This window comes from Mastomys coucha, unplaced genomic scaffold (assembly GCF_008632895.1).
Source record: "Mastomys coucha isolate ucsf_1 unplaced genomic scaffold, UCSF_Mcou_1 pScaffold21, whole genome shotgun sequence".
In the NCBI taxonomy this organism is placed as follows: Eukaryota; Metazoa; Chordata; class Mammalia; order Rodentia; family Muridae; genus Mastomys; species Mastomys coucha.
In genome coordinates this window covers 135,843,270-135,859,835 of record NW_022196904.1, presented here as the reverse complement: position 1 = coordinate 135,859,835, position 16,566 = coordinate 135,843,270, and the positions used below count along the sequence as shown (strand labels likewise).

Below are 16,566 nucleotides of genomic sequence, written 5' to 3'. Positions count from 1 at the left end.
GACAGAGACACAGAGACAGAGACAGAGACAAAGAGACAGAGACACAGAGAGAGAGACACACAGAGAGAGAGACAGAGACACAGAGACACAGAGAGAGAGACACAGACAGAGACTAAGAAAATTGTCTAAAGCCATGAGTTAGTGAAGGGGCTAATCTGAACGTCAGAGCTGGCAGAACTGACTGCAAACCTGGGGTTTGGCTGATCCCCTGCAGGATCCTGTACATCCTCCTGTTTCCTCCTTCCTGTGCTTAGGCAGATAGACCCCGACTTCAAGCCATGTGTAGCAGGGCTGGAAGCTCCATCTGGAGGGTGCACCAAGCAGTCACTCATACCTTCCCAGACATCACAGTTTCCATGGCAAAATAAAGGAAGTAGATGTTTAGGATCGTGAGATCTGAGCTGGACCAGCCTTGGCTGACCCCAAACCCCACATATACATATATACCAAAAGCCAGAGCTTGATACCCGCTGGGGTTCTGCTGCTACCATGCATGCTGTACCACACCTTGCTTAGTTTTTCCCTTTTCATTACCAGCCTGTGCCAGATGTATGAGAAAGAACCCTGCAGGCATTGTCGGAACCACAGCCAGGCTGAGGCAGACTGGAATATGTTTGTTCTCACACTGTGCTTATTAGTGTGTCCAAAATCACATGTTCTGTAGGCTAGGCCAGCCTCAGGCTTGTACAGCAAGACATTTGCAACCTACGGTTCTCAGGTAACTCTCTGGAAACCCTATGCCTATCCTCAGTAAGACACAGTGTTTAGGAACTCAGAATCAGACAACCGGATTGAACACTTCTCAGCTATGTGGCACATTAACTCCACAGCATTCTGGACTACAGAGCAAACATGATTCTAATGCCTTGCTAAGAGGGTTAAACGAGGTCAAGATGCTTAAAACTGTGTTTGGTGCTTAGATGTGCCCAGCGGGGTTGGCTGTTAATATTATCAAAAGCCCAGGACTCACTCAAGCCAAAATGGGTGAAGCCTTTTTGTCTTAGCACTGCCTCCCATCACCATGACAACTCTTATCTCATCAACGTGGGAGCAACATCAGGAGAACCAGGAACCAGGAGCCGGCTACACGCCCTCATCTGCCCTGCCTCACAAGGATATGTACCCTAGGGCCTCTGTGCGAAGGACCAGCATCTTGACTCCAAAGCTGCATGCTATAGAGAACCCCGACTCCCAAAATGCCTAAAGTCTCAGGTCCACTCTCTGACTGAACCCTGACCCCAAAAAAAGCCTGCAGAATGCTTGGAAGGGTTAGTGAGCCAAAGCCCAATATGCCTGAATCACGTGGACATTTTGTGTGTGTACGAATTGATAATATTTAAAAGTCAACAAGCTGGGCATATGGGCTTGTGTTTGTAGTCCCAGCTATTCCAAAGGCTAAACGGGATCACTTGAGCCTAGCGGTTCAAGGCCAGCATAACCAGGGCAACATAACCAGACCCTGTCTCAGAATTAATGAGTGCCAGGAATGTAGTTCAGTGGTAGTGTTTGCCTTGAATGCTTGAGGTCCTGGGTTCAGTTCCTAACATCAAATAAGACATCAAATAGTGGCATATACTGTAACCCTAGAACTCAGGAGTTGAAGGCAGGAGAAAGATAAAGGCCTTCCGTTCAAGGTCACTATCAGCTACATATGGAGTCTGAGGCCAGCCTGGCACACGAGAGTATCTCAACAAAGAGTTAGTTAATACATTTTAAATTCTTAGTGGGGGGTGGAGAGATGGCTCAGAGGTTAATAAGAGCACTGACTTCTCTTCCAAAGGTTCTGAGTTCAAATCCCAGCAACCACATGGTGGCTCACAACCATCTGTAATGAGATCTGACACCCTCTTCTGGTGTGTCTGAAGACAGCTACAGTGTACTTACATATAAACAAATCTTTTAAAAACAAGTTTAAAAAAAAAAAGTTCTTAGTAGATATAATCCGAGCAGTTGTGAGGTAGAGCCAGGAAGGTCCAGAGTTCCAGATCCTTGGCTACACAGTGAGTTGGAAGCCACCACCCTAGACTACAGAGTGAGACTGTCTTAGAAACAAACCAAACCAACCAACCAACCAAACAAACAAACAAATCGGGAGGCTGATGAGATGGCTCACCGGTGACGGTGCTTGCTGCCAAGCCTGATGACCTGAATTCAGTCCCTGAAGCCTACACTGATGGAAGTATAAAGCTGACTCCAGCAAGCTGTCCTTTGACCTTCACATGTGCCCACAGACACAATAAAAACAAACTAATTATTCATCCTTTCTTTTTAAAAGATCTATTTTATTCTTTCATGTGTATGAGTGTTTTGTCCACATGTGTGCATGCCTACCACATGCATGTCTGGGTGCCCTTGGAGGTCAGAAGAGGGTACTGGATCCCTTGGGACTAGAGTTTCAGCCACCAAGTAGGTGCTGAGAATAAAACCAGGTCCTCTGGAAGAGTAGCAAGTGTTCTTAACCATTGAGCTGTCTGCCCAGCACCCATCTGGCTTGTTTTTAAAGAGATGTATCCTAGTTAGTGTCCACTGCTGGGATGAAGCACCATGACCAAAGCAACTCTAGGAGGGAAGGGTTTATTTGGCTTTCACATCATGTAATTGTACACATATGTAAGACCAGCATTTGAAAAGTAAATGCAGGAAGATTGGGAGTTCAAGGCCAGCCTGAACTACATGAGACCCTTGTTTCAGCCCCTTTCCCAAAAAAAAAGCTTACAAGGCCATTTTGCTTAAGACGGAATTCCATTATGTAGCCCAGACTCTCCTCAACCTCCTGAGTGTCAGGCTTACAAATACATACAACCATGCCTGCATTTACCCATCGCTTTTAAAATACCATGAACAAGAGCACCTTGGGAGCCAGCCATGGTAGAGCATGAGTGTAATCCACACACTCAGGTAGCCGAGGTAAGAAGACTGAGAGTTCCAGGCCAGCCTGGGTCACATAGTGATACCTTGTCTCAAGAAGTAGGAGAAGGCGGTAGGGGAAGAGGAGAGAGAGGTGAAAGGAGGTGAAGGGACCAGACATTGTGGCCCATGCCTTTAATCCCAGCACTGTGGAGGTAGAGGCAGATGGATCTCTGACTTCCAGCCCAGCCTGGTCTACATAATGAGTTCCAGGACAACCAGGGCTACTTAGAGAAACCCAGTCTCAAAAGAAAAGGGAATGGGGGGGGGTAGGAGAGATGGCTCACTGGTTAAAAGTTCAGTTCAGTTTCTAGCACCCACGTGACAGCTAGCAATTATCTGGAACTCTAGTTCCAGAGGACCTGACATCCTCTCTGGCTTCCTTGGGTACTGCATGTACATGTGGCACAGACAGGCAGGCATAAACTTTAAAACATTTTTTTCAGAGAGAAAATGAGAGAACGCACACAAGAGAGTGCCTGGCTGGTCTGGGACTTCCTTTGTAGACCAAATTGGCCTTGAACACACAAGAGATCCTGTCTCCTCCAGAGTGCTGGGATTATATGCCACCACATCGACCTCAATAATAAGTTTTAAAAGAAGAGGAAGGGGTGGGGTGGGGAAGGAGGAATACAGTCAGGAGCAACCATTTTGGCTAAGTCTGCCTGAGCAGCAGAGTGTGAACTCAAGTGACAGGCACACAGATGCCCCTGGGTTAGGAATGTGATGCTCTGAACCCTGCTCACAGCTGACTACTTTCCCTTCCAGTCCCTGTCACTGCAGGGGACATCATGGCTGTGGACGTGACAGAATATCATCTGAGCGGTGAGTCTCCCAGATAAGACCTCCAAAGGACCACAGCTGCAGGCAGTTGCACCAAGCTTGGGATGGGAGATATCAGTGGGACTTGAATAACAGCTTTTTTCCTTAGGTCACATAACCATGGGGACATCATCCTGGGACCCATCTGGGGTTTCCTCATCTTTTCACTACAATGAATTTTTTCTGTTTCATTGGTTTTGTTTGTGCATTTTTTTTTTTCGAGACAGGGTTTCTCTGTATAGCCCTGGCTGTCCTGGAACTCACTCTGTAGACCAGGCTGGCCTCAAACTCAGAAATCCACCTGCCTCTGCCTCCCAAGTGCTGGGATTAAAGGCGTGCACCACCATTGCCCAGTTTTGTTTGTGCATTTCTATTTGTTTCTTAGGAATGGCCCCATGTAGCCCAAGGTGGCTTCAAAAAATATTTTTCTGCATTGTGTATGTGTGCTGTGTGTGTGTGCTTATGTGTGGACATACGTAGGGATATGCCTGTGCATATGTGTGTGTGCATTTGTATGTGTATGTGTGCTTGTGTATGTGTGCTGTGCATGTATGCATGTATACACACACATAAGGGTTATGCCTATGCATATGTTTATATGTGCTGTGCATGTCTGCATATGTGTGGGCATACATAGGGATATGCCTGTGCATATGTGTGTGTGCATTTGTATGTGTGTGTGCATTTGTATGTGTGTGTGCTGTGCATGTTTGCATGTGTGCATACACATAAGGGTTATGCCTATGCATATGTATATATATGCTGTACATGTATGCCTACATGTGGGCAATCATAGGAGGTACACCCATCATATGTGTGAGTGGACATGTGGTGGCCAAGGTTGATGTCAGAAGTCATCTTTCATTGCTCTTCCACCTTATTTGTTGAAGCAGGCAGTATCTTTCAGTGAAACCAGAACTTGCTGATCTGGCTTCTCTCAATACCCAGCTTCCTCGAGGGAATCTCCATCTCTGCTTTCCAAGGCTGGAATTGCAGGCATTTGCCATGTGCACCACACCAGTATTTACATGGGTTCTGAGGACCCAAACTCTCAACCTCACATTTGCACATCAAATGCTTTGACCATGGAATCATCTTTCCAGCCTGGACCCTCAAACTCTCTACGTAGCCAAGGGTGGACTTGAACTCGTGATTCACCTGCTTCCACTTCACAAGTACTGAGATTACAGACCTGCATCACACTTAGTAAAACTTCTTTTAAAGATATTCCCTATTTGACACAAGGGGTTTCCTGGGAGACTCTTGACCCACTATTCCCTGAGGATGAGTCTGTGCCATGGAATCTACTCACTTGGGGTGCCTCCTGGAGTCTATCAATGTTAGATAACACTAAACTCACTCAGTTCGGTGTCTGGGACTCACCCTTGCCCTTCTCCAATGTTTCTATGCAGCCCTAAGCTGGGAGACAGTCTGGACACCCCAGCATATTCCCATGGCCCCCACTGCCACGTAGTGGACGGCATCATGGCTGAAACATAGCTGCCATCTTTCTTCCAGATGCCTCTCTCTATTCACAATGAGAGAGTCGAGCCTTAGTGAGGAAAGTGATAGTAATAGGTCAGAATGTGATCCCAGATTTCCTAACCCCCTAGTCTAGTGTTCCCTACCTCAACAGCTCTTGCCCTAGTGTGGGTCCTACTGGCCCAGGGCTGAACTTCAAGATGTTCCAGGGAACGCCTTTCTCTGTCCCCAACCAGAGAGCCTCACTTTTCATCTTCAGCCCCTCTGGTCTTCACACAGAGAGTGTGCTCTGTCCTTGAGACAATGACAAGCCCTTGCAGCTCCCAGCCTCTGTCTGTTCCATGCCGCACTTGACCATCTTCTTTGCTCTCCCTGGCTAAGCCCTTGTGTGTTGGGTGGAAATCTACAGAGAGTGCTGAGCCAGCCAGTGAGGAAGTAGATTCTCCTCTGTCCCTCCACTTCCTCATATGAAAACTGGTCATGTTATGGTTCTCAGGGCTCAAGGGGCCAATATGTGGGAAGAGCTTAAGCAAAGCCTGGCTCTTTCTGAATACTAATGATTAGTATTTGGTAAGAGAGCTACTCTTGGCAGCAGATGGATCTCTGTGGGTTCGAGGCTAGCCGTGTCTACATAGTGAGTTCTGGGACAGCTAGATCTATAGAGAGACCCTGTTTTGGAAAATTAAAAAAATAATAACAATAAGATAAGAGCTGTTTTTACAATCCCTCTCCTCCTCCACCTCTTTTCTAGTCTTAGTTTAGACCTCACTTCCACAAAGAGCCCATCTGCCATTCCATAAAACCAATCAATAAGTACATGTTTATTGTCATTCCATGTCACCTGCCTGGGGATTTTCTTTCCCTTATCCTAGCTCTGTTCACCAACTCTGCCAGTCAGCACTGGGTATTTTGTCCTCAGCATTTACACCCTCCCATGCAGGGGTGCCTGATTGAACTGTGCCCATAGTCTCCTTGCTCCTGCCTGGCCTCCTGGGACCTAGCTGGCCAGGTGCTTCCCCATCCGACCCCCAGTTTGTAGACTCCAAGGACATTCCTGAACCTTGGCATGCTAGGGCCTAGACCCCTCTGTAGATGTGTTGGTTGTGGCTTCAGTTGGCCCCCAAATTCCATTCTATCACAGGAAAAGTCTATAGTAAGTGAATCCTCACAGACCCCCTCAGCGCTCTACACAACTAAAGATAACTTGAGCTCCTGACCCTCTTGTCCCCATTTACCACGTGCTAGGATTGCAAGTGTGTACAACCAGAACAAGCCCTGTCTTCAGAGCCCTTGTCCCTCTGCTATGTGCTTCTACATTGAAATCATATGGCTGGATCATGTTGGAGATTGATTTTTTTTTTCTTAAAGCTGACAATAGGGGTAATGTCTCCTACCACCCCCACCCTAATGACCTAAGTTGTCATTTGCAAAAGGCCAATGATATTCCTGCCTGTGACAGAACAGCCAGCCCCCACCAGCTCCCTTGGTGGGACCTTCAGGATGTTCTCAGATCTCTGCTGTTATAAATAAGCCTGGGTGACTCACACTAGACATAACATGTGTTGGGTTTTTTTTTTCCCTTCAAATAATACATCCTCTGGGGTGGGACCACTGGATGGGGGATGTTTGTCATCTCCACTCTCCCAGAGAGGCTGGTGGCATGGTGCTAGTCCTTGCAACCAACGTGCCTGAACCCAGATGCTGCCATGTCTCAGCTGTGTGGCTTTGTTAATCTCGGTTTTCCTCTTGTGACAGCAGAGAGTGTCTTGCTGGAGAAATACCTGGCTGTAGGTCCTTTGGACTGTTCGACATTGGGGAGCAGGGGCAAAGAGCCCTTCTGGTCCATAGAGCTTTGTCCCCTCCCTCCCACTGGGCTCAGGTTCTTGTCACCACTTCCTTTCTGCAGCCCACAACTCCCAGCCCCTGCTTCACACTTCCTTTATTTTGTTTTATCTTATGCAATTGGGTGTTTTGCCTTCATATATGTCTGTACTACTTGTGTGTATATGGTACACACAAGTACCACATGGTTATGAACCACCATGAGTGTTCAGACTCAAACCAGCATCCTCCGGAAGAGCAGCCGGGGCTGGTAACGGCTGAGCCTCCTGCCTCCAGCTTCGTGCCCTATCTCTCGCTCCTGCTCACACCTCAACCTTCCTGGACACCCAACATGATTTCCAGCATTCTACCTGACATGTCTACATGCCTGCCTGGCCCCACTCTGACCTCTGTGCTACTTAAGGTCAGGAACTAGACGTGGGGCTCACTCACTCAGTACTAGCTCCCCCTGCCCACAAGATGCTGGTGTGTCTGACCACCTAAGGCTTAGTGATCATCTCCATCCTGCTGTGGGCGTTAGTTCTTGTTTCTTTATTTTAATGTATCCATTAGATCTCAGTTTCCATTGGGAGGGACCAATCTCCACCTTGCTGCTACCAGGGAGCTAAGCCAGGTCAAGACCAGGTATGGCACTGGTTATTACCCTGGTTCTATCTGGCATCTGGCTGCCAGAGTAGCAACCCAACACTACTTAGTTCCAGCTTTGTGGCTGTGGGCAAGTTCTTTGGCTTTCTAGAGCCTCAGTTTCCCCCTCTGAGTTGAATACAGTATAGAACTAGAGATGGTTTTGAGAATCCTATCTGTCTTCAATGTCACCTGCCACATGAACCCTCATCTCTTGGTGACTTCCTTAAGACATCAGAGCCAGGTTCCTGAGCAGAGTAAGGCTAAATCTTTTAGCACATGTAGACCTGTCCCGGGTCATACACTATACAAAGTGAGGATTCTCAGGAAATGATTGAAGAAGCAAATTACTATGTGTGGGAGCAGAGAGAGCCCAATGAGGACAGCGAAGCTCAGGACAATGGAGGGAAAGAGCTCTGAATTCTCTTCAGGCCAAGCACAGACAGGCTGTGCCTGTGGCCAACTCCTGTGGAGCTGGAGTATTGGTTTGAGATTAGAGATTTACTAAGAGATAATAAACTCCACTTACATAAGCTGGGGATTGTGGCTCACACTTGTAATAACAACACTCAGGAGGCTGAGACAGGAGGATCATAAGTCTGAGGTCAGCCTGAGCCACATAGGGAGACCCTGTTTCAAAACAAAACAAAATTCAGCTACTGTACAATTAACTGGGCATGGCATGGCATGGCATGGCAGGAAAGGCCTATGATCCTAGCATTTGGGAGGTGGAGACAGGATGATTAGAAATTCAACCTCAGCTATGTGGCAAGCTGTAGGCCAGCCTGGTTGGGAGGCATGAGACCCACTATGAAATGCACCTTTCTAAAAATGTGCATTACAGTGGCTTTTAGATTAATGAGTAGCCGATGAATATTTTGAGAATTTTGAGAATGTCATCATCCCAAAAAGAACTCAACTGCCCCCATTTATCAAATCGAAACAGTTTTTTTTTTTATTGTTTTTAGGTATATATGTAGAGTGTGTGTGTGTTTGTGTCTGTATGTGTCTATGTGTGTGTGTGTGACTGTGTGTGTGTCTGTGTCTGTGTGTGTGTGTGACTGTCTGTGTCTGTGTGTGTGTATCTGTGTGTGTCTATGTGTGTTTGTGTCTGTGTGTGTCTATATGTGTGTGTGACTGTGTGTATGTGACTGTGTGTGTGTCTGTGTCTATGTGTGTGTCTCTGTGTCTGTGTGTGTGTGTTTGTGTCTGTGTGTGTCTATGTGTGTGTGTGTGACTGTGTGTGTGTCTGTGTTTGTGTGTGTGTGTCTGTGTGTGTTTGTGTCTGTGTGTGTTATGTGTGTGTGTGTGACTGTATGTATGTGACTGTGTGTGTGTGTCTGTGTCTATGTGTGTGTCTCTGTGTCCTGTATGTGTCTGTGTCTCTGTGTGTGTCTCTGTGTGTGTGTGTGTGTGTGGGTGGGTGGGTGTGTGTAGGCCAGCATTTGATATTAGGTGTCTTCTTCCATCTGTTGCTCTCTACTTTATTCTTGAGACAGTCTCTCCTCTCAGCCTTGCTAATTGGCTAGCCTGACTGCAAGCTCCAGAGACCCACCTACAACACTAGGGTTACAAAACATGAGCCAACACACCTGGCTTTTATGTGGGTGCTGGGGATCTGAACTCAGATCATCATATTTATACATCAGGCTCTATATTGTTTGTGCCACCATCTCTCCAGCCTCTTAAATAATTCTTATACAGTTGTCCCTCAGTATCCCCAGGGACTTCATTCCTGGGCCCTAACTAAATACCAAAATCCACAGATGGTCAAGTTGATGATGTAGTGTTTGCACAGTACCAACACACATCCTCCTGTGGACTTTAGGACATCTCTAGGTGACTCCTGACACTTAAGGTAACGTCAATCCTATGTAAATTTGTCACCCTGCTCTACTAAGAAACTAAAGACTGCCGGACAGTGGTGGCGCATGCCTTTAATCCCAGCACTTGGGAGGCAGAGGCAGGTGGATTTCTGAGTTCGAGGCCAGCCTGGTGTATAGAGTGAGTTCCAGGACGTCCAGGGCTACTGAGAGAAACCGTGTCTCGAAAAAAAAAATGAGGAAAAATAAGTTGGTTTGAAGTGTGGACAGGCACAGCCTGACTGCATGGTACACAGTCCAAGATGAGTTGAGGCCATGTGCGCAGAACCCACAGACACAGAGGCTGACTGGAAGTAAAATTATGCAACATGTGGTCTCTGTGACAAACACCGAGTGGCCACCAGATGTTCTCAGGGTTCATCTACTTTCTGTTGTTTTGGTATCGGCCTTGTTATTGGCAAGTAACATTCCAGGGCTGAGTGTGTCACTTTCTGGTTAACCGTTCACTAGCTGATGGGCATTGGGTTATTCTGAGTGAGGCTTAAAGCACAGGTGGAGTCACTTCTTTTTCTCCTCTCCTTCCTCGTCTCCAAGACTGAAACCTGAGAGATAACTAAGCATCCTGTGAGGCTTTTCATCTGCTCTGGCCAGGTGTCTCCCAGTAGAAATGTATAGTTTTGTGGAAGAGGAAGCGGAAGCAGAGAGCTCAGGAGAGTGTGCTTAAACCAGATGTGGTATAATCCCGTTCATTTAACCCTAGCTTCTGGAAGGCTGGGATAGGAGAATTGCCTAGAATTTAAGGCCATCCTGGGCTACATAGCAAGGCTCTGTCTAAAAAAAAAAAAGAAGAAGAAGAAGAAGAAAGGAAGGAAGGAAGAAAGAAAGAGAGAAAAGGAAGTGTGTCTTGTTAAGCTCTGAGTCTGGGAACCTCATACCAAGTTTTATAGTAACAAGCATAAAAATTAAGACTTTTGGGCTGGAGAGATGGCTCAGCTGTTAAAGGCTAGGCTCACAACCAAAAATAAAAAAATTAAGACTTTTAACTAAAAATTTTGATTTTCTTTTTAAAATTTTTATTTGCTATATATTTATTTATTCATTCATTCAGTCATGGCTGTGCATGTGTGTGCATGCATGCCACAGCATTCATATGGAAGACAGAGGACAATATATGGAGTTGGTTATGTTCTTCTACCATATGGTGAATTAGGGATCAATCTCAAGCCACCCATCTTGGTGGCAAGCTCCGTTATTGGATGAGCTATCTTGCTGGCCCCCTCTCCCTACCCCCCAATAAAAAAGGTGTTTAGTACGTAAGTATCACTAGGTAGGGTGGTACACTTAGAAAGCAGAAGGGCCGGGCAGTGGTGGCACACACCTTTAACCCCAGCACTTGGGAGGCAGAGGCAGGTGGATTTCTGAGTTCGAGGCCAGCCTGGTCTACAGAGTGAGTTCTAGGACAGCCAGGGCTATACAGAGAAACCCTGTCTCAAAAAAGAAAGAAAGCAGAAGAAGAATTAAGAAGAAGCTAAAAATCATCTCAGCTACATGGCAAGTTTGAGGCCAGCCTGGGCTACATGAAACCCTGTTTAAACAAACAAACAAAAATCCAGAAACCATGGGCTTATGTCTCAGTCAGGAAAATGGCTGCCATGTAAGTATGAGGACTTGGCGTTTGATCCCCAGCATCCATGTGAAAACCAGGATGGCATGTGTTTGTAAGCCCAGCAGCACTAGGGAGGCAGAGACACAAGGATCCCTGGGGCTTGCTGGCCAGCTAGCACTAGGAGGTCCCAGTAAGAGAACCTGTCTCAGGGACAGGGTGGATGGCTTCTGAAGAACACTACCTAAGGCTGACCTTTGGCCTCCACATGCATGCACACACATTCATGCACACACGCTGATGCATACTCACGTAGTAAAAGAAGAGCCAAGCACACAGAACATGTAAGTGTATAAGTACCAATGGTAATCAGCTTTTACCCTGGGTGGAAGGGAATGTGACTGTTGACCCACCAATGACAAGCTATTCTTGTCTTGCAGTCATCAAGAGTCCCCCTGGCTGGGAGGTGGGTGTCTACGCTGCCGGGGCCCTGGCTCTCCTGGGAATTGCTGCTGTGAGTCTATGGAAGCTCTGGACATCGGGGAGCTTCCCCAGCCCCTCCCCGTTCCCTAATTACGACTACAGGTACCTGCAGCAGAAATATGGAGAGGCCTATGTGGAGGCTAAGCTGAAGGTGAGACTGCCACTTCTGCAGCTCCACATCCCACCATCCAACTGAGGGTTGGCCTCTTGGCCTGCCCCCTCTCAATTAATATCCCTCTGTGAATGGGGATCCAGCCTCTCTTAGACTCCTGCAGATCGTCAATTCCTCCCCGCCATGTGCTTCTTGAGCAAATGTTGGATGTTGAATAACTGATCACATTTTAAAATACTATCATTTGGTGTCTTAGTCAGGGTTTCTATTCCTGCACAAACATCATGACTAAGAAGCAAGTTGGGGAGGAAAGGGTTTATTCAGCTTACACTTCCAAATTACTGATCATCACCAGAGGAAGTCAGGACTGGAACTCAAGCAGGTCAGGAAGCAGGAGCTGATGCAGAGGCCATGGAGGGATGTTCCTTACTGGCTTGCTTCCCCTGGCTTGCTCAGTCTGTTCTCTTATAGAACCCAAGACTACCAGACTACCAGCCCAGGGATGGCACCACCCACAAGGGGTCCTCCCTCCTTGATCACCATCCTAGAAAATGCCCCACAGCTAGATCTCATGGAAGCACTTCCCCAAATGAAGCTGTGATAACTCCAGCCTGTGTCAAGTTGACACACAAAACCAGCCAGTACACTTGGGCTGGTAAGGAGGCTCAGTGAGTGAAGGCATTGGCCTCCAAGTCTGATGACGATCCTGGAAACCCATATGGCGGAAGGAGAAAGTACCAATGGTCCCTGAAAGTTGTCCTCTGATCTCACATGCACAGACTACAATGTGAGTGCCCACATTCACACTAAATCAATTAATATATTTTTTAAAGTTATCATGTGATTAAAAAAAAGCCAAGTAGTGGTGGCACGTGCCTTTAATCCCAGAACTCAGTAGGAAGAAGCAAGCAGATCTCTGAGTTTGAGGCAAGCCTGATCTACAGAGGGAGTTCCAGGACAGCCAGGGCTATACAGAGAAACCCTGTCTCACAGGGAGAAAAGCTATCATGTGGGCAGAAGGACCCCAATTAGGTTCCCAGCACCTATGTAGACCAGCCTCTATAAGTCTGCCTCCAGGGCATCTGGCGGCTCCAGCCTCTTACAGCCAGCTGAGTCACATGTACATACCTACACACAGACACACAATAAAAAAAAATTATTTTGAAATAGAGTTTTACTGTGTAACCCTGATTGGCCTAGAACTCACTCTGTAGACCAGGCTAGACTCCACTCAGATCCACCTGCCTCTGCCTCCTGAGTGCTAGGATTAAGGGCATGTGCCACCATGTCTAACATTAAGAAAATAAATAAAAATCTTTGAGTTAGAGAGCTCAGCTATTAAGAGCACTAGATGTTCCTAAAGAGGACCCGGTCTGATCCCACTTGGTATCTTACAACTGTCTAACTCCAATTTCAGGAGATCTGATATTCTTTTCTGGCCTTGGTGCATAACAGGCACACATGAGGTACACAGACATACATGCAAGCAAAACGACCCAGACATATAGAAGAATGTTTTGTTTTGTTTTGTTTAAGACAGGTCTCTCTACATATCCCTGGCTGTCTTGGAACTCTCTCTGTTGACTAGGCTGTCCTTGAACTCAGAGATCCACCTGCTTCTGCCTCCTGCTGGGATTAAAAGCCTGCACCACCATGTAAGGCTTGTATGAGATTTTTTTAAATGAAGAAAATCACGTGAGACAGGTAACAATGCACACCTGTAATCCTAGAGCTTTGGTGGCTAAAGCAGGAGTCTCATGGGTCCTAGGCAGCCACGAGTTCTAGGCCACACGATAAGTCTTGTCTCAGACAACCATCCCGTGGGCCTTGGAGATGGCTCAGTGAATAAAGGGACCTGTCACTAAGATTGATGTCTTGAGTTGAGTCCCTGGGGCCCATGGTGGAAGGAGAGAACTGACCCCTCCTACAAGCTGTGATATACACACATCCTCTCACACACAGAGATAAATAAATTAATAAAATATAACAAAAATTCTAAGACTATCCTGAAAAAATAGAGAAAAATACAAATAAGAGAAAAACATTTTCACAAATGCTACTGTCCAACTATTTTTTTTTCCTTTGGTTTTTCAAAACAGGGTTTCTCTGTGTAGCCCTGGCTGTCCTGGAACTCACTCTGTAGACCAGGCTGGCTTCAAACTCAGAAATCCGCCTGCCTCTGCCTCCCAAGTGCTGGGATTAAAGGCATGCACCACCACCGCCCAGCTCCAACTATTAACTACTTATTTATTTACTTAGGTTTTTTTCCCACTGTTTTGTTATGTCTTCCTGGCTGGCCTGGAACTCATTTTGCAGACCAGGCTGGCCTTGAATTTGTAGTGATCGTGCCCCTGCCTCCCCACACTGGGGTTACAGTTGTGGGTCACCATGCCCAACATGCTTTATTTTTGACCCAAGGTCTCATTGTGTAGCCCTGCCTGGCCTGGAACTTACGTGCACTAGTATTGACTAAACGCCATTATAAATAATGCAATGGATATGCTATGCATAAAACTTGGTCATCATCTGGGATGCTGTATTCTTCTTTCTCTCTTTCTTTCTTTCTTTCTTTTCTTTTCTTTTTTTTTTGTTAGTTTGGGGTTTGGAGGGGTTCTTTAAGATTTTTTGAAAGAAATATTTGAGATGAGGGTTTTGCCTACATTTCTGTGTACTGTGGGCTTGCTTGGTGCCTGAGGAAACCAGATGGGGACACCAGATCCCCCGGAACGGGAGTTACAAGTGGTTGTGAGTCACTATCTGGGTGCTGGGATTGAACCTTGAGCCCCCTGGAAGAGGAGCCCGTACACTTCGCTGCTGAGCCGTCTCTCCAGCCTTAAGACTTCTGCTTAAGGTTCTCATACATACTGCTGAATCTGAAATCATTTCATACTTGGCAGAGAATTGTTCAGGCATCACATTAGTTTCAGAGAGCACAGCATGACTCTATCACAGGGAGAGCCTCTCATGCTCACTCATTTGGTGAGCCCCTGGCAGTCTGTCGTGAGATTGTAAATTGCAAAAACTTTTCCAAGGAGCATTTTGGCAACTCATGTTGAAACTGTCAAAGGGACTGTCCTCTGTGTGGGCGTTTAAGGACGTTATTTGAGGGCTGTTCATCTTGGTGCTCTTCGGGGCACTCTGAAGCAGAGGCAGGCAGATCTTTGTGAGTTCTAGGACACCCTGGTCTACACACTTGAGTTCCAGGCCAGCCAGGAGAACTTAGAGAGACGCTGTCTAACCAAAAAGGAAAAGAAAGCTAACTGAAGCTGGGCATGGGGGTCCAGCCTGCCATCCTTATTACTCCAGGGACAAAGCCATAAGGATCAGGAATTCAAGGTTATGCTTGGCTGTATAGCAAGTTCAAAGCCAGCCTGGGCTACATGAGAGTCTGTTTCAAATTACAAAACCGTATTATTTGATGTTGAATTATTTGAATTTGTGAAAAATTAGAAATAGCTGGAGCAGTAGTAGTGCATGCTTTTAATCCCAGCTCTGGGAAGGCAGAGGTAGGTGGATCGCTGAGTTCAAGGCCAATCTAGTCTACAAAGAGAGTGTTCCAAGACAGCCAAGGCTACACAGAGAAACTGTCTCAAAAAGAAAAAATTAGAAAAAACATAACTGCCCAATGGGAGAATAATCGATATAAATTACATTAACATGAGACTCACTAAACAAACAATACAGTAGCAAAGACACTGGTATGGAAGGAAGCTCTTGCTTTCTCAAAGCCCAAGGTTAATTTAGAAAAAAGACAATTTCACATACTCTGAGGAGTGCTACTCAACATGAACATTTTCTTATGCTGTATTTTTCCTTTTTAGATTTATTTTATGTCTATGAGCACACTGTAGCTGTCTTCAGACACACTAGAAGAGGGCATCAGATCTCATTACAGATGGTTGTGAGCCACCGTGTGGTTGCTGGGAATTGAACTCAGGACCTCTTGAACAGCAGTCAGTGCTCTTAACCACTGAGCCATCTCCCCAACCCTTGTTGTATTTTTTTTTAAGACGGAGGGATTTTATTTTTTAACATTTATTTATTTATGGGGGTTAGGGCATATGTGATCATGCATGTGTGGAGGTCAGAGCACAGTTTGTAGGAGACAGTTCTCTCCTTCCATCACGTGGTCACTGGCAATCCAACTGAGGTCATCAGCCTTGGTGGCAGGAACCCATACTTGCTGAGTCATCTCTCCCACCCTTGTCTTCTGTCATCTTCTTTTGAGGCCACTCAATCACTAGTGAGTGACTCTATCCTGGAATTCTTACCTCATCCTCTTCTTTTGGACACATACATTGCTGTTGTTTGTTTTGAGCCCATATAACTCAGGTACCTGAGGTTGACCTTGAACTCCTGATCCTTCTGTCTCTACCTCTCAGTTTTGGGGATTCCATAGAGAGGATCTCTTATAAGCACCACCTGTCAGTAAAAAGCTGATGGCCAATGAGCAGAGACAACAAATAGGAGCTGGGACATTGGCAGGAAGAGAGAGGATTCTTGAAAATAGTAAGAAATAAAAGAGAGACATGAAGAGAGTCACAGGGGATGAGAGGAAAGAGGAGATGGGGGACGGACTGAGGTAGCTGAAAGAGAAATGCTGGGAGATTTTACGGACTGAGGTAGCTGAAAGAGAAATGCTGGGAGATTCGGAGATCTGGAGAAGACACTGAGGAGATGCTAAGAAAGAAGCCCGCCAGGACTGAAGAGAGGTAACTAACCAAGTTACCTCTAGACATCGAATAGTTTGAATGGGTTAAATAAATTACAAGCTAGTCAGGGAATGAGCCAAAGCTTGTGGCCAACACATTTAATTAGAATTAGTCTCGGGCGGTGGTGGCGCACGCCTTTAATCCCAGCACTTGGGA

General features: G+C 46.3%; 1 protein-coding gene across 3 annotated transcripts in view; it reads left to right on the top strand.

Moving 5' to 3' along the window:
- Syt12 (synaptotagmin 12) overlaps nucleotides 1–16,566 on the top strand; it is a 34,242-nt gene that overhangs the window by 4,692 nt on the left and 12,984 nt on the right. The window contains exons 2-3 of one of the 3 annotated variants that reach the window (XM_031389181.1): nucleotides 3,676–3,732; nucleotides 11,544–11,737. In XM_031389181.1, the coding sequence (XP_031245041.1) occupies nucleotides 3,699–3,732; nucleotides 11,544–11,737 (228 nt within the window). In that variant the 5' untranslated portion in view covers nucleotides 3,676–3,698. The remainder of the gene's footprint in view (nucleotides 1–3,675; nucleotides 3,733–11,543; nucleotides 11,738–16,566) is intronic. The other 2 variants (XM_031389182.1, XM_031389183.1) reach the window with 2 other exon arrangements.